This window comes from Montipora foliosa, chromosome 9 (assembly GCF_036669935.1).
Source record: "Montipora foliosa isolate CH-2021 chromosome 9, ASM3666993v2, whole genome shotgun sequence".
Taxonomy (NCBI): domain Eukaryota; kingdom Metazoa; phylum Cnidaria; class Anthozoa; order Scleractinia; family Acroporidae; genus Montipora; species Montipora foliosa.
Genome location: NC_090877.1, coordinates 5926108 through 5943607, shown reverse-complemented (window position 1 = coordinate 5943607; position 17500 = coordinate 5926108). Strand labels below are relative to the sequence as shown.

The 17500-nt window shown below is 40.5% G+C and overlaps 5 protein-coding genes across 7 annotated transcripts in view; all 5 read left to right on the top strand.

Moving 5' to 3' along the window:
- Nucleotides 1-886, top strand: part of LOC137971393 (uncharacterized) — a 1038-nt gene extending 152 nt beyond the window's left edge. Inside the window, exon 1 of the mRNA XM_068818228.1 lies at nt 1-886. This exon is cut by the window's left edge and continues 152 nt beyond it. Within this exon, the coding sequence (XP_068674329.1) occupies nt 1-886 (886 nt within the window).
- LOC137969444 (neuropeptide FF receptor 2-like) overlaps nt 1-13387 on the top strand; it is a 15644-nt gene extending 2257 nt beyond the window's left edge. Inside the window, exons 1-5 of one of the 3 annotated variants that reach the window (XM_068815677.1) lie at nt 4703-4759; nt 5873-6047; nt 6715-6985; nt 10248-10499; nt 12738-13385. In XM_068815677.1, the coding sequence (XP_068671778.1) occupies nt 5920-6047; nt 6715-6985; nt 10248-10499; nt 12738-13142 (1056 nt within the window). In that variant the 5' untranslated portion in view covers nt 4703-4759; nt 5873-5919 and the 3' untranslated portion in view covers nt 13143-13385. Of the gene's footprint in view, nt 1-4702; nt 4760-5872; nt 6048-6714; nt 6986-10247; nt 10500-12737 lie in introns of those variants that run through there. The other 2 variants (XM_068815678.1, XM_068815679.1) reach the window with 2 other exon arrangements.
- Nucleotides 891-1619, top strand: LOC137971392 (uncharacterized). The gene has a single exon (XM_068818227.1). It carries the CDS (start codon nt 891-893, stop codon nt 1617-1619), a length of 729 nt encoding a protein of 242 aa, XP_068674328.1.
- LOC137971391 (uncharacterized) lies at nt 1835-2635 on the top strand. The gene has a single exon (XM_068818226.1). The coding sequence runs from the start codon at nt 1835-1837 to the stop codon at nt 2633-2635; it is 801 nt and encodes a 266-aa protein (XP_068674327.1).
- On the top strand, nt 2714-3796 carry LOC137971390 (uncharacterized). Its single transcript, XM_068818224.1, has one exon. It carries the CDS (start codon nt 2714-2716, stop codon nt 3794-3796), a length of 1083 nt encoding a protein of 360 aa, XP_068674325.1.
- Nucleotides 13388-17500: the final 4113 nt, after the last annotated feature.

The window sequence follows — 17500 nt, the reverse complement described above, 5'->3', positions numbered from 1 at the left end:
GAAATTTACCCTTTTACCAATTAAGAGAGATTCAAAGGTGGAGATAGAGGCCCTTTCTATTTCCAAAATTTGTAATCCTCTCGGGCCAGTACAGATGGACTTCCATAAGAACTCTCATCTTCAAGGCTTAACTCTTGCAGATAGTTATCCTCGTGGTTCAGTTCAAGTAGATGTTCTTATTGGTGCCGACCACTACTACTCATTTGTGACTGGGGTCTGTAAGAGAGGTAGTTCTAGTGAGTCACTTGTTGCTGTGGAATCTTGCCTCGGCTGGATCGTCACGGGACAAGTAAACCGCCAATCAAGGCAAACTTCATCCATGCTGACAGTTGTAGAAAACGGTGGAGTTAACGAAACATTGAAAAGATTCTGGGAACTGGAATCAATTGGTATTGCAGAAATCGAGGACCCTGTTATGTCACAAGAGGAAGAATGTGCTGTTGCTGACTTCAATAGAGGATTGAACTATGATGGACATAACTATGAGGTGCGACTACCATGGAAACGAGATCCTCCAAAGCTAGAAAGTCATTATGCACAAGCTTTGAGAAGCCTGGAAAGTGTTGAAAGAAAGTTAAGGCAAGACCCTGTGAAAGCTAAGGCTTACAAAACAGCGATCAACGAATATGTAGAGAAAGGTTTTGCAGAGGAAATACCTGATCAGAGGGATGACAATGGAACTGTGCGGTACTTACCGCACCATGCTGTATTTCGTGACGACAAAAGAACGACAAAATGCAGAATCGTATTTGATGCTTCCGCACGAGAAGGAGGTGATGCTTCCCTTAACGATTGTATTCTTCCTGGTCCTCCTTTACAGCCGAACCTTGCATCTGTACTGATTCGATTTAGAACACACAAAAATTGGTCTCATAGCAGACATTGAAAAGATGTTTCTGCAAGTCAAACTAGCACCAGAGGACAGAGATGTTCACCGCTACCTGTGGAGAGATTTACAGCCTAACGAAGCACCAAAGGTGTACAGAATGCAGAGATTGACTTTCGGTGTGAACGCAAGTCCTTTCCTTGCAATTGCTACAGTCCACGCTCATGTAAACAAATACAAAGAAATGTCCCCGTATGCAGTAGAAGAAATTTTACAAAATATGTATGTCGATGACTGCCTGACAGGAGCCGATACAGTAGATTCAACTTTGAAGCTTCAACAAGAAATGTCAGAAATTATGATGACAGCGGCATTCAATTTGACCAAGTGGGCAAGTAACTCAGAGCTAGTAATGGATGCTATTGACCCAGCTAAAAGAGCCTCATCGCCATTCGTGGAGTTCAATTCACTTGGCGTGTCATGGGACTTGAACTCTGACCACCTTAGATTCCTCGCACTGAGTGGAATCATCTCATCCCATGATCCAATGTCAAAGAGAAGTCTACTTAGTCTGGCATCGAAAATGTTTGACCCACTGGGACTGATATCACCCTTCACTGTTAGAGCCAAAATCCTTTTCCAAGAGTTGTGGTTGAAAGGATTACAGTGGGATGACCCGTTAGATAGCGACACTAAAGCAAAGTGGTTAAGTTGGAAGTCCGAGTCGTTGCAGCTAAAAGATGTGACTTCCCTCGATGCTTCGGAAATGGTATTACGCAAGACTCTGTGGTAGAGGTGCATGGCTTTGGAGATGCTTCCCCCAAGGCGTGTGGAGCAGCAGTGTACATTCGAATAAGAGACAAGCAAGACAATGTATCCTCACAGCTGGTAATATCGAAGTCCAGAGTCTCGCCCATTAAGAAGGTGTCACTTCCAAGGCTGGAACTTTTAGCAGCAGTCGTAAATGCCAGGTTGCTAAAATTTGTTGTAGGGGCTTTGCCAATGAAAATGGCTAGGGTTGTGTGTTGGTCAGATAGTATGGTGGCACTGCATTGGATAAATGGGCAGAGTTCTTCCTGGAAGCCATTTGTTGCCAATCGTGTGGCTGAGGTACAGTCAACATGGAATCCTGAGTGTTGGAGGTATTGTGGAAGTAAGGAGAATCCTGCAGACTTGTTGACGCGTGGGTTAAGCTGTAGTGATATGATTTCAAGCACTTTGTGGTGGAATGGACCCCAATGGATGTCTTCGCCTTGCGAACCACTACCCGCTCAACCCGAAAACGAATCTGCTCCCGCCGAAGCTTGCGAGGAAAAAAGAACTACCCATGTGTATACAGCAGTTGTTGCAGAACCACTGATTGATATGTCACGCTACGGGACATGGTTAAAGTTGATTCGAGTAACTGCTTATGTATTGAGAGCGGTCAAATTGTTTAAGACTAAGTCTAGGTCTTGTGAAAGGGAACTGTCGGCGGACGAGGTGAGGCAAGCCGAGATTAAATGTTGTATGTGGGTGCAGGAAGTGGTCTACAAAGAAGAATTCGAGAAACTGAAAGCTGGAGAGGTGCTTCCCAGTAACAGCCGCCTCCTGAAACTGGACCCTTATTATGACAGAAATGATCAGGTATTAAGAGTTGGTGGGAGGCTACAGTTTGCTCATCTTCCCGAACAGAGCAAGCATCAAATAATCTTGCCTCACGGACATCCTGAAGTTGCCAAGATGGTGCAAGATGTACATAAGAACATGTTGCATGCTGGTCCAGAAACGGTATTATCAACTTTAAGGCAGAAAGTTTGGCTAACTTAAGGAAGACGTGAGGTTAAACGTGTTATCAGAAGATGTGTAGCTTGCCAAAGACAACGAGTTGGACCTTGTTCCCAGAAAATGGGTCAGTTGCCAGAGGAAAGAATTTCCTGTTCACCAGCTTTCGCGCATGTTGGGACTGATTTTGCGGGACCACTGTATGTAAAAGAGGGCTTAAACATTAAGAAAGCATATGTGTGTATTTTCACATGCGCATCATCTCGTATGGTTCACCTGGAACTTACACATAGTTTGACAACTGATGAGTTCCTTCAAGCTTTTAGTCGCATGACGAGTCGCAGAGGTCTTTGCCATACAGTGTGGTCAGACAATGCACAAACCTTCAAGGCAGCAAGCAGGGAAATTCAGAAATTATACGATGAACCCACTACTGAAAGTCAAAGAATGTGGAGTACGCTGGATCAAGATCAAATCAAGTCAGAGTTCTCATCACGAGGGATCAAGTGGAAATTCATCACAGAGCGTTCCCCATGGAGAGGTGGATGGTGGGAACGATTTTGCAGAGCGATAAAAGAACCACTGCGTAAGGTCCTTGGAAGGGCACTTCTCACCTTTTCTGAGCTAAACACGTTGCTGGTCAGAATCGAAGGTATCATTAACTCGCGGCCGTTGACCGCAGTAAGTGATGATTGCAGAGACCCGTTACCTATTACACCTGCTCATCTTGCAATTGGTAGGCTAATTAACCAGTTACCGGAAAGGAAAGAAAGTAGCTTAGAGGAGACCAGTAAGAGGACTGTCGAAAGGTATCTCTACCTGCAGAGACTACTCAATCACTACTGGAAGCGTTGGAAACAAGAGTACCTACATCTCCTATCGGTAAGAACCAACTGGCGTAAAGAGATCCCTTCTATTCGAGTAGGCGACATTGTACTTATTTCTGACGACAATGTGCCGCGCACCAAATGGCCATTGGCTAAAGTTGAAAGGGTTTATCCAGTTAACGACGGGCTTGTACGGCCCGCTACAGTTAGAGCGCATAACAGTTTCTACAACAGACCCGTTCAACGTTTACACAAGTTAGAGATTGAGTCAGCAGCTTCACAAGTAAGCCGGAAGCAGAGGATTCAGTCCATGGTGGGGAGAAGCCGCAAACGAACACTGTTCATGCTGCAAGTATACCTGTTTCCAAGCCTAAATTGAGCGTTGTCCTCCCCGAAGGAGGACAAGGTGGGGAGAATGTTACAACCCGTACTCGTTCTAGAAGAGTGATAAAGAAGCCTGAGAGACTGGACCTATGAATAATTATACTATCCCCACCCTAGTGCGTAGGACTTAGAGTGTCATTGACTTTCGTTGTTGTTCCCGCTCTTGTTATCGAAGGTTTTTGTACGTCGTAGCATTTCACTCGTATACATCTCCTTTGTAAATCGATGTGTAGCCGAGTCCAGTTAAAATTGTGTTACGCTTCAGTGTCTCGTCGTAATTCATAACAATGCATGACGTTTACAGAGGTAGATATTGTCGGGTTCAATTTTATAAAACCTGATTGGACGTTTGACTCCTAATTAAGAGCCACACCAATTGCAAGCAGTGGAATAAAGATCAAACAAAGAAAAACAATTATCAAACGGCTGCTGGTAATTCTCACCCCTTCACGACATACATAAATAGGAAGGAAGAACGTCAGCCCCTAGAGTATCGACCTCTCGGCCTTTCAAACTGAAAAGACACAATTGCCTTAAATTAATTAAATTTAAAACAAACAAAACAACACAAGAAAAGCAAGGAAAATAAGGTTTTGTGTTCTTAGCGGCTTCATAAGAAATGATACGATTTACGACAACATAGGGAACCTCTAAAAATTAGTTCTTTTAGAATTCAATCGAATTTTAAATCCAAAGCTTTTCAATTGAGGAAGATAAAACACTAGCAAAACTAGTAAAATGATACATGAGTTCATTTTAATCGTACCGTCGACCACCTGCAATTGTTGTTGGGATGAAAATTAATCTCTTTCAACAAATGCTAACAAATCACTCTTGAAATGCCAAAGTCAATTGCTAAAATCTAAGGATGGCTTATTATATTATGCACGAATGGTAATAAATGTAAGCTGCAAAGGTTTTCATCCTGTGAAAAATTGAGCAGAAAGGAATATGAAAGGTATGAGGGTTGAGCCATCTTTTTCTGTTTGCCTAAAACAATTCCCCCTTGCCGCTAAATGAGCTGGGTTTTTATAGGATATACGTGCCAGATGGTAAAATTTAACGAGGTAAAATTTAACGCCGAGTGTTTTTCCTGAGAGTGAACCTGGTTAACAGGGATATAGTCTTAGCAAGTCTTGGTTGTGGCAGCCTCCTTCTTTCTTTCTAAGCCATCTTTCTTGATTATTCGTCCATGACGCTTGCAAATTAGAACTTTCACTACTAACTGCTTACGCATGGCATCGACAATGCACGATACATCGTCGTCGCATTAGTAGGATTCTGAGCACGGAAAACAAATTAACCAAACCTTCACTTCTGCGTGTTAGCATTTTGCTTGAGGAGCTTTCAGATGTTCTCAGTTGTTTAGCCATAAAAAATGAAAAAAACCAAAGTAAATTTTCCCAGAGGTAAAATCGTTTGCACTTAAAAAGAAATGGCTTTTTAGTTTGTTACAAACTCTTTATAGACTGGCTGATTTGAAATCAAGCGATTTGAAGCAAGTCTGTTTTCTATAGGAACTATCAAAGCAAACGTAAAAAGCTGTACGTCATTCTAATCTACAGAAAGTGAGCTGTACAAGGAATACATTTTTTGTACTCGAAGCAGTTCACAAGACTTTATCTACTGACACTTTTCAGTGACCCTAGGAAATCGGCTGATGTACCCATGGCTTATATGTTCGAATTAGTTCGCATTGCTTCCACGGCAAATTAACAGTTCGACTCAATATTTTAGAAATAGTCAAAATTGTTTTTTTTCTTTTTTTTTTTTTTTTTTTTTGCTGAGAATCCCTCTTTCACTTATTTATCACTCCGTTATTGTCTGTGTTGGCGTTTTCATAAAATCAAGCAGAAGACTTGCTAGTGTTAATATTTTCTCGGCAAATTGTAATTGTGACAAGGTCGGCAATGGGGAGAATTAAGTCATATTTCAGCTGAAAATTTGATATCTACACCAGTTAAATTTCATTCAAGCATTCACGCTGAGAATTCTTTTTTGTGATGCTTAGTACTTGCCGTCAACATTTCAATACATTACTTACTGGTAATGTTCCATCTAATTCATGCAGGGCTTCCTATTCTTTTCCCGACAGACCAATCAAATTCCTGATCCTAAATGGCGCTGTACACGGATTCTGAGTCAGCTCAGATCGGAATCACTATCATGTTCGCTATTCTAGTCACTGCAAACCTTGCTGGAAACACAATGGTTTGTCTGATTATACTCATTTATCATGACATGAGGTGAGTTCAACCCGGCGGACCCGGACTTAAGAATTCTACGTAACGTTTAAAAAATGAAGACACCTTTATATAAACGATATTGCGAAGCCCCTTAACTTTAACCGAAGCACTAAGAACAACATCCGGTCTTCCGATTTGCAAAAAAAGGCCCGGATGCTCTTACCTTATGAGCCTATTACGCAACGACGACATCAGTCGACGGGCAAGAAGAACGCCACAAAACAACACGAATAACGAGCCAAAGCAATGCGTAGTTTTTAACTCTTTGAACGTAATTAAGTTTCAGCACTTATTCGTGCAATCCTTTTTGGTTCCCTTCTCTGCTCCAAGGTTGCTCAACATGTTTCATCCGATCTCCAGAGGACGGAGCACCGGCGCAGCGATATATAGTTTTAGTTCTCCCTCTGCATTTCAATTAATTTCTGAAATACTAGACAGAAGTAGAAATATTAAACGTGGAATAAAGAAATATCTACTTCGTGATAACGACAAAATATAATACTTTCAAATGACATCCTCTCAGCCTTCGTCCTCGTGGACATTGAAAAAACTCGACCTTCTGCAACGTAACCATTGTTTTTACCTTACCTATCCTGTATTTTAAATAACAAAGGTCATTCTGAGGCAATAACAACAAGCCATTGAGCCCGTCGTTCCTTCCTTGTAGGACGCCCATGAATTTCTTACTTCTGAACTTGGCCATAGCAGATATGATTGTGGCTCTGTTCGTGGCACCGCGCTTCCTTTTAAGTCACCTCTTTGCCCACCCGGATGGAAAGACCGGTACCATCTTCTGCAAGCTTTTGACAGGTGGAAACTTAACATGGACCGGAGGAGCTGCCTCGGTTTTTACTCTTGTGGTCATCGCTTTTGAACGCTACTATGCTGTCATGTATCCTTATGGAAATAAAGGCAAACTGACCTACGCCAAGTTGATGGTGTGTTTTAAAGTTGAGAGGAGATGATGGTTTTTATTACTGATAATGTAACGAAAAATCAAAGCATAAATTTAACCCTCGATAGTTCCTGATAAATAAAGTTATTTCCTGAGATTGTCTAGCACTGCATTGCAGGCAGCGTGGCCGAGTGGTTGAGGCGCCGGATTTGCATTCCAGAATTCCTGAAGTTACGTCCCGCTCAAACCACAGAATGAAGTTGTTCTGAGTAGTCACAGTTCAACTTCTTGGCTGCGGTTGTAAAATAAGCATGCAACTGGTCTTTCTTCCGCCAGTTTGTACTCTTAAGGACGGTGACTACTAATTCAAAGGTATTTTTGGGCGGTTTACTGAATATGCGGGAAAAGCAGATATCAACAACTGTTATTGAAATCCATAAAGAAAATTGAGGGTAACCACGCATTTTAAAAGATAACGAGAAGCTCCAAAAAGCTTACACTGGGTTGCCTGTGGTACGCGTTACACAAAGAACTGCAGCGTTCCAGTTAATTTTTTCAAGTGGGGCGTCATTAAGACCATTTGAGGGGTCACCCACATGTCGCGCTAGCAGAGGCCCTTTGGCTCACACGTTTAATTATTTTGTAATGTCTTGTCCCATTTTAAGGTCTTTTAGTCTTTTAAGCTTTCGTAATAAATTCAGTTTAAAGATAACAAAACACGCTCTTGAGTAAAATTCACTCGTTTCTTCTTTAAATAAATAGTCGGCAAAAAACTAACTGCAAATTGCTCTGACGGACGTTTTCCAGCATGTCTAGCAGTTGGACTAAGCAAACGTTTATTGCACATACAAGAAAGGACTAAAGGTGTTGTTTCCGCTTCATAATGTGACGGTCTAATCTGATGCCAGGTCAAAACATTGTTTGGCTTTGCGCTTGCACCAGAAAAAGGCAAGCCAAGAGACAGATGAAGAAAAAAAATAACATAGTGTTTATATATAACTATGAATCGAATTCTCACTGAAAGATCTTAAAAACACGAACATTTTTGCAGTCTCTAACGTTTTGTCAAAAGGAAGAAATTGATCACATGTTAGGCAACCGTAAAGGTGCACGTGATCACCCTGTGTCAACTGAATGAACTACGGGAAAGAATGTTTCAGAGTAGAACAACGTACTTTCTAGCGAAGAAACTTCCGTCGATAGTTAATTTTGTTGTAATATTTAACTGAATATTTAGATTTCTTCTGTCGGGTCAGGAAGCCTTCTTTGTCGGGTTCCTGAGAAACGTATCTATTTTGACTTCAGGGTGAACTATTTACACAATCGAGAGGTTGAGTGGCCGTGTAATTGAAAATCTAAACATCTATGAAATACAAAAACAGACTTGCGAATTACCGCAAATCACAATGCTGACAAGCACAAAAGCGAAGAAATAGTTAAGTAAATATGAAGTTTGTTACTATCTGAATGTATTTGGGTCAGAGTATTAAAAAAGGGATATATTGTCACGCAAATTATGTAATTTCATGACACTCAAAATTCGCAAGAAGCGCATGTACACAATCTTCGCACTAGCAAGTTGTAGCAATAAAATTGGATTAACCAGGAAGTTAAAAGAATATTGTTGGCTTCCCAAATAAATTTCATCTTGCACTACAATGACAAAATCATTTGTCAGAGAAATAAAATTAGTTGCGCGTGTGACCCGTTATAAATCTTTTTTCACAAAATGTTCCCGAATCGTCAAGTATCACCACAGAAGAAACGAAAATCATTCTAACAGCTTATTTTACGCAAAAAGTAGGTTCTGGAGGTCATTTTGAGGGTGGAAATCAAGTTTGCAGCAGATGACAAATACAAACTTACGAGCCATGGTATATTCAATTAAGTTAACACAACAGAAAGGAGTCGCTTACCTTATATTTTGACACGAAAATGCTTTACTATTGCCATAAAAACTATCCAGTTAAGCTCGCATGTTACACATGATGAATTCATAAAAGCCACCATTTTCCAGCGAAAGGCTTTTTGAAACAAACATTATATGTGCTATAAGAGGCAAAAAACTCTTCCTATTTCATTTAATACGTGCGTGAAGACAAGAAACTCAATCGTGTCAAATTACACTGCGTGTCAAAAACGCAACACGGTAAATAAATTTCCCACGAGTGTTTAGCATCAAACCCTTCACTGAAAAACCCTTTACTTGAATTATCAAGCAAAAAATGGGCAACAAGCTTTCTTTCAAATAATTTTTGACTAACAGGAATTTGTGAAATTTCCAATTGTTAGCAGAAGACTGTGCAGAATTGAGTACAGATCCAAGTCTCTGTTTTGTTAAACCCATAAGTTACTAGAGAATTTTCCATTTGATTTCAGCGTTGTACAAAACACCACACTCGTACAATATTAGACCTACATCTCACTTTGATTACGGCTCGACGGGCGACAGATTGTTGTCGAAGTCCATTACTCGTCGCTTTTAAGATTCCAGAATTTTTTTTCAGCGCCTTTCTTGTTCAGTATCCAATTGACTTTCCATTATTAAGCTCCATAAGGGTATATTTTGCTTAAAAATCCACTAAAACGCCATTCGCGTTACATGACTTTCGACGCCATCGCCGGTTACGTTGATCATTCTACTGTGTCCACCAGAGAAATCTACGCATTTCCCACTACCCTCTCGATCCTAAGACAATACGCGCAGAAGGCTCTATGCATAAAGACACCACTTAGCAGGGGAGAGACAGGCAAGACTTTTACCGACACGGAAAATAAAAAAAATAATAATAATCTACCCATTTTCCGACTGGATTGCCATAGGCAACCCAGTAATTAATCATCAAGATTTGTAAAAAGCTGTGGCATACAGAGCAATGTTCGGCGTTCTTTTCCAAATTGAAGTTTAACTATCTCTGAAAAATGCATGGTTACCCCAATTTTCTTTTTGGATAGCAGGAGCACTTGCTAAGTTCTGCTTTCTCCTCATCGTATATAAAACCGCGCAAAAATATCCCTGCATTAGTAAGCATCACCCATCCGAGTGTCACCCCGAGTGTCTCGAGATGTGCAGAAAGTATGGGCAATAACAATAGACGGGCTGTATTTGTTTCATTGGCCCTAAAATTCCCCTGAGGGGAGCGGTATATATTGGCACGGCATTGGCATGACATTAGCGTGGCACTGATTTCTTGATTGTGGTACCTCGGTTCCACTGAGTTTTGTTGTGTTGATTTGTAAGCATACTAGTCGGTGTTTCAAGACTATTCAGACCTAATTTACTAAAAGATCTCCTCTGCATTCAGATTCTCGTTCCTATTGTGTGGATTTCTGCAGCGGTCCTGAATATCCCCCTCTTCTTGACGATCTTTTATGACAAATCCTTGAATTTCTGCATGGAATACTGGCCCAATGAGTGGCTTCCCAAGGCCTACAGCTCCACGTGGTTCTTTGCAGCTGGTATCATCCCGATTGTGTTGATGAGTGTGTTATATTCAAGGGTTGTGTATTCACTTTGGTTTAAACAAGAAGAACGCATCTCCAGAAACACCAATCAGGTAATACAATGGTTCTCAATGAAAAGTGCAAAGTAATTTCGATTTTATCACTTTGAGCGTTGTGATTGGTCACGAAATCTCACGTTGTAAAATGCGTTTTCCCGCGCTTAGCGCGAGCATTTGATTTGCTGTATGATTAACTTATTTGATTCTCAGATTGTCAGTGATTGGCCAACGTAATCACTTTGATCTCAACCTCATTCCCAGGGTCTCATCTCCCCGTCCCTTGAAGTGAGAAGATGACGGCAGTAGTGTACCAGCTCTCGTAAACTGCTATTGTTTAGTATTATAAGAAGCTTTTATTGTTTTTAAGCCTGAAGCCGTGTTCACACTCAACGCTGATTATGATCGACTGAAGTATGATTCAGGCTATCATACTCCATTCAATTTTATTCAATTATGGTTCTGTTCACATCTGCGAAAATTAAAATACAATAAGCAGGGTGACCTCGCAGTGTGAAACAAAATGGCGCCGTACCGCGACCAAAACCACCCTGGCACATTTCCTTACAATTACACGACGTAATATCCAGTCTTAATATGACAAGCTTACCGCTGTAAAAAGAATGAAAACAGGCAGAATTAGAGCTTTAGTTGGACAAGAAATATCGTTTCTAAGCAAAGCCGCGCTGATCTACAGTATTTAGGTCTAAAAACCACTTTGAAGACGGTTAGCTTTTACTTAATGTTTTGCTGGGTACTACTATGTCAATACTCTAAAAAATTCGGTTTTCTAGGAGCTTGTCTCGTTAGTCTAGTGGATATCGGAATATGCAAGGGAACCCATCGATCCGGGTTCAACTCTTTGGCTCGCCTAATCTGAATGTTCTCTGCACATTACAATGCTTGTTTCTTTGAAGTAGATTTGAAATCTGAAGCAGATTGTACGTCGTGTAAGCTAAATGAGAAGGGAAATGTGGGTTTGAGGGATGGAATCAAATGCTAACCGGCTGCCACGATTATCATCACCATGCTTGAGGAAAGAAGAGAACCAAGGATAGCTTCCGAAAATAGAAGAAGACACCAAATAGTGATTAGAAGTTTCGTCTGCTCATACCACCACGTGTTCGCCATTCTGTGCAATTACGCACTGTAATTACTTCAAACAACCCCATTGAGGTTGTTTGAAATTATTATAATCCAATCATAATCAAGCGCTGCAATTAGTTGATGTGAAACCATTTCATATTTAAAAATTTGGTTTTATCAACGGAGTTGATAATGTAAATTGACCACCGTACAGAGATTCTAAAAGCTGACGTTTCGAGCGTTAGCCCTTCGTCAGAGCGAATCCACGCTCGAAACGTCAGCTTTTAGAATCTCTGTACGGTGGCCAATTTACATTATCAACTCCGTTGATAAAACCAAATTTTTGTATACTACTTCCCCACCGACGCAGCACCACAGTTTCTTTAGAAACTACCCCTTCATTCATTTCATATTTAATTCGATTATACCGAATTCGATCATAATCAAGGCCTAATGTGAACACGGCTTAAGTCATTGTTTCAATTGTTTGGTCGTTTGTTTTTGGCTAGGGTAGCGAGCCAATCACATTATACGTTACGAGAGCTGCTACCTCGCCCGATGAGAGACCCTGGGAACCAAATGCAAGTTGCTCTTTTATTCAAATGAAAAGCTTTCCACAGCACGGACACAAAAATTTAGCCAGACAAAAACTAGTTATTTGAAATATTCGAGAAAATTGTTCATAGAGATATCTTCCCTAATACAGTTTTTCAAGTTAAAGAGCCCTCCCATCGTTGTTCAGGATTCAAGTATAACGCTAACCAGCTGGAAAAATCATTGCAGTTCAGAATGAGCAACTTAAGCATTTGCAAGCAAACCTGAAAAAAAAGCAAAACAAAACAAAACAAAACAAAAAACAGGCTTCAACGGGATTTAAATCTATGACAGCGTGATTGCGCTGCAGTGAGCTTCCAACTGAGCCCGCTGAGAGCGGGTCAGTTGAGTTCATATTAAATTTACTCGCTTCTCCTCTAGCGGAATATAACTGAATCCCCTTTTATTCCCGCCGAACATTTTAAGACATCAATAGGCGTCCTTTCTTTGTTGAAGGACACCAGGATGACCTTCGTTACGTCATTTAACGTGAACTGGTCTTCTCCCCCCAAATGGAAGTTTTAGAAATCTGGTGTGGTTATTTATGTCAAGTGTTTCATTGGTCCTGGAAGCTTCCATTTAGTGAGAATTATTTATTTTTATCTTGACACTCAGGGCGTGGTAAAAGTTCGAAAGCGAGTCACGAAGATGGTTTTGTCCGTGAGCATCATCTATGGCTTGTGTTGGATGCCAAACTTGAGCATCTACGCTCTTAACTACTTCAGTCCTTCTCAGAACTATGGTGATGTTACCTATATTACTTCTATTGTCCTGGTCACGTGTAACTCAACTGTTAATCCGTTGATTTACGTTTTTGTGAGCCAGAAGTTCCGACGTAAGATCAAACGTCTGCTGTGTTGTGGTAAAAATTGCATCAACAGAGTGGGAACCACTGGTGGATCAAGCACAAAAAAAAATGCTACTCAGCCCACCCTAGTAGGAGGAGGAGCTGTTGGTCAAGAGGAAGGTGAGATGGAACTTGCGGGCAAGAACCAGGAGCTTGCATTTCAAGCTGTTTGAAGAAGAAAGGGCGCTTCATGGTGCCTACCAAGAAATGGTGGCAGAAACAGAACAGGGAGAGGCGAGTGGGAGACTATCACACATCACGCTTATATTTGACACCTCCTGAATTATAAAGTGCGCATCATTTGCAATATCCAATCAGTCGTGAGATTTGGGTCCACTTTGTACACAGCATGTAGTCCATCACCAAACTTGTACAGGCAAAGCCTTATTAAACAGCAATCTTAACTATTATATCTGGTTTAACGAAATTAAAGCTGCGTAAGATAGCGTCTCACCCCGGTGATACAGATCGAAAATTCAAGTTTTATGACAGTACGTCTAATTGAATCGTACATTTGTAATTTGTGCCAAACTTAAAAGTGTGGACCCACAAAGTATTATTAATGTAATTTGAATATATACACACACAGGAAACCCGTTAAAGATGTACTCACCATATTATTATTATTATTATTTCCCAAGTTAAGTAAAGCTCCCTGACAGATAAGTTGTACATTAACACAACAAACAACAACAAACAACGACGTTTATTACATACAATACTGGTTACTGACAATGAAACGATTGTCCACCCAAATTTAGCAAGGCTAATCCGATTGAGTTGGGTGGAGCAAGGATAAAATAGTTAATTAATACCTCCTTTTTGTCATGTTTTCTTCTTCACTGGATTCTGACACGCACCATCACAGCACACAACGCACGCTAGCCCCGCCTATGGTACAGAAGTAAACACCAACCTGCTTGATATTATAAACGATCACTCTATGTTTCAGCACGTGAAACAACCTACACGCAAAGGAAATATTCTTGATTTAGTCCTCACAACCAACCCAAACCTAGTAAAAAATGTCCAGGTGGTTAATGGCATGAGCGATCACGATGCAGTTTTTGTGGACATTACTCTGAAACCGTCGATTAACAGAAAACAACCGACGAAAATTTTCCTGTTTAAAAAGGGTGACAGTTTCGGCTAGAAATGATTTGAAAATACGCCTAGATAGTTATCTTACTAACAACCCACTAGATAAATCTGTCGACGAAAACTACAACTTCTTTACAGAAACAGTTCTTGAGGTGATGAAAGAGCACTTTCCCCAAAAGAAACTGGGATCACGCTGGAATGTACCGTGGATAAATAGCTCAATCAAGCGTATGATACGTAAGAAGCAGAAACTTTATAACAGAGTACGCAAATCAGATAGCCATGTTGATTGGAAGAAGTTTAAAGATCTACGCAAAGCAACTAAGAAAAGGTCGACTCTCGCACATGATAAGTACTTGTTGGACCTCCTAAAGACCGATGACACAGACTTTGAAACTCGTAAACCCACGATGACCAAACGATTTTGGACCTACATAAGATCAAAAAGGCAAGACAATGTTGGTGTCGCCCCTTTGGAGATCAACGATGATGTCATATCCGACAGTCGAGAGAAAGCCAATCTACTAAGTAATTATTTTAAGTCTGTCTTCACCAAAGAAGACCTGCAAAACATGCCCCCTGAAGCTACCAGCCCGTATGCTGACATACCACCGATCCACTTTAGCACGGCCGGTATAACGAAACCTCTTCAGAAGGTGGACTGCAAAAAAGCTAATGGACCTGATGGAATCCCTTGTTACATATTAAAGGAGGCTGCTGCTGAATTAGCTCCTTTTCTACAGTTTCTATTCACGCAATCGCTCCATACAGGCTCGGTTCCTCAGGCCTGGCTCAAAGCGACTGTTGTACCTGTACACAAGAAAGGCAACAGAAGTCAAGTGGATAATTATCGACCGATTTCTCTTACGTCGGTGCCTTGTAAAATTATGGAACACATTATCTTTCATGAAATGATGTCCCACCTTGATTCAAATCAAGTGCTAGTTAACTACCAACATGGCCTTCGCAAAAAACTGTCATGTGAAACTCAGTTTATTTGTACAGTAGAAGAAATAGCTGGCTCCCTTGATAAAGGTGAGGAAACTGACTTAATGATCATGGACTTTTCGAAAGCTTTCGATTGGGTTCCGCACCAGCGCCTCCTAATGAAACTGCGCTACTATGGCATACGTGGTATTCTTAACACCTGGGTAACACAATGGCTTACGTGTCGAAGCCAGTCAGTTGTAGTTGATGGATACAACTCTCCGGACGTGCCAGTTCTATCAGGGGTCCCCCAGGGGACAGTTCTAGGTCCCCTCTTGTTTCTCTTATACATTAACGACCTAGGAGAAAATTGTACCTCTAGGATGCGTCTTTTCGCTGATGATACTTTGATTTACAGCACTATTAAGTCTTGTAATGATGCCGCCAAACTGTAGTCAGATCTAACAGCACTCCAAGAATGGGCCCAGAAATGGCAAATGAAATTTAACTCCAGCAAATGCCACGTCGTAAGAATATCGAGGAAGCAAAATCCTGTTGAGTCTAACTATGTCCTTATGGGAAAAATTCTAGATTCGGTCACCCACCATCCTTACCTAGGCGTAGAATTGTCCAGAAACCTCGATTGGGGTCAGCATGTAAATAACAAAGTCATGAAGGCTAATCTATCACTCGGATTTCTTCGGCGAAACCTGAGAAGTTGTCCCGAGGGAGTGAAAGAGGCAGCCTACAAAGCCATTGTGAGGCCTCACGTGGAATACGCAAGCTCAGTTTGGGGCCCTCACTTAAAAAAACATGTTAAGCAAATAGAGGGAGTACAAAGAAGAACCGCACGCTTCGTTAAAAACTGTTACACGCGGGAACCAGGAACAGTTGCAAACCTCTTGAACGAATTAAACTGGATACCCCTGAAGGAGCGAAGAACAATCTCGCGTCTAGCCTTGTTCCACAAAGCAATTCATGGTGATGACGGCCTGGTCTTCCCAGACTGAGTTACGAAGCGCAGAAGACTTTTAAGGAACTCTAGCCAAAACAAGTTTATTGAACTGCTGCCAAATACTGATACTTATAAGAATAGTTATTTTTGTAGAACTGTCAAGGACTGGAACGCGTTGCCAAGCGAAATTGTCAACATCAAGTCCGCAGATCGTTTTAAAAAAGTTTTATTTGAGTACTTTAGTCAATGATGAATTTTAACTGGTTGCATAATGATTGATGCTTATTATTATTATTATTATTATTATTATTATTATTATTATTATTACTATTATTATTATTATTATTATTTATGGAATTTTTTGTTCATTTTATTTGGGCGTCTTGCGTGATGGTAACCCGTTGCAGGACTATACATTTTTGGATAAAGGTTGAATAAGCTCTCTGCGTCACCTTATGTCACTTAAAAGGAACCTGTCATAATAATAATAATAATAATAATAATAATAATAATAATAATAATGGACCCCATGATACTCTAGGGATGGACTGGACAAAAAAAAACGTCTTCCCAATCTTATCTACAGCATAATAATTACTTTTTTCTTTTTATTTGCTACCACAAGTCCTGGGACAGAGTGGTCAAAATGGAGGATAATACTTCATTTAAGGCAAAGTGACAATGAAGGATAATCCTTCATTTGAGGAAGAGATCGTGTTGATTTTTTTAGTCTTCCAACCCAACCTCGTTCCCAGGGTCTTCTCGGCTTTCAATATGGCGGCGGATCGGGAGAAGACCCTGAAGTGATTTTGCAAAGAAAGTGACGTTACACGTCACAGACGTCAAGTCACAAACCTCAAAGCTGCCTATTTGGCGTCTGTGGTGTAAAACAAAAACGCGAAAAGGTAAGTTCATTTTAGGTGCAATAACTCTGTTTTTTTGGTTGAGTTTTGTTGTTTTCCTGCTAATGCTGGACAATCAACTTTCTAATTTCTAATTCCTTTATGAACGAAACTCTTCTTTGTCAGTTCTACGGGCTGATGAACAAAACGCTGCAGACGCCGAGACAAAAAAACCCAGAGTAAGTCTCTTGTGAAAAATATTTGTTTTCCTTGATATATCCTTTTGTATGTGCTTGTTTTTTTTCTCTGTGGTCTTAAATTTTAATGCACTGGCAATGGAAAGACCATGTTAAATTTTGTACACTTTTAATGACCGTCAAAATTAATTTCTTTTTTGGAACGCTTCATTTTTATTTGTCATTTGCTTTCCTTTACAGAAATGTACCAAATGGATTGGACAAATCAGCTATCACTGGCAGATCTGAACTTTGCTTTACATTCAGAATCATTTCAGGATTATCGATCGTAACTGCATTGACAATTTCCAGCCTTGTTCTCTTCCAATAAAACAATAAGTTCATCCTCTGAAATCAATTTTTGATCGTAGCTCTTGTCTTTCGTAAAGAAGTCAGGATTCAGTATTAAGAAAGAAGACAAAGAATCAAAACTGCTGTGTACAATTAACTAGCGATGCGGAAAAATCACT

What these genes read in the sequence shown, in the direction of transcription:
- LOC137971392 (XM_068818227.1), top strand. Translation starts at nt 891, where the DNA reads ATGTTTCTGCAAGTCAAACTAGCACCAGAGGACAGAGATGTTCACCGC.
- LOC137971391 (XM_068818226.1), top strand. Translation starts at nt 1,835, where the DNA reads ATGGCTAGGGTTGTGTGTTGGTCAGATAGTATGGTGGCACTGCATTGG.
- LOC137971390 (XM_068818224.1), top strand. Translation starts at nt 2,714, where the DNA reads ATGGGTCAGTTGCCAGAGGAAAGAATTTCCTGTTCACCAGCTTTCGCG.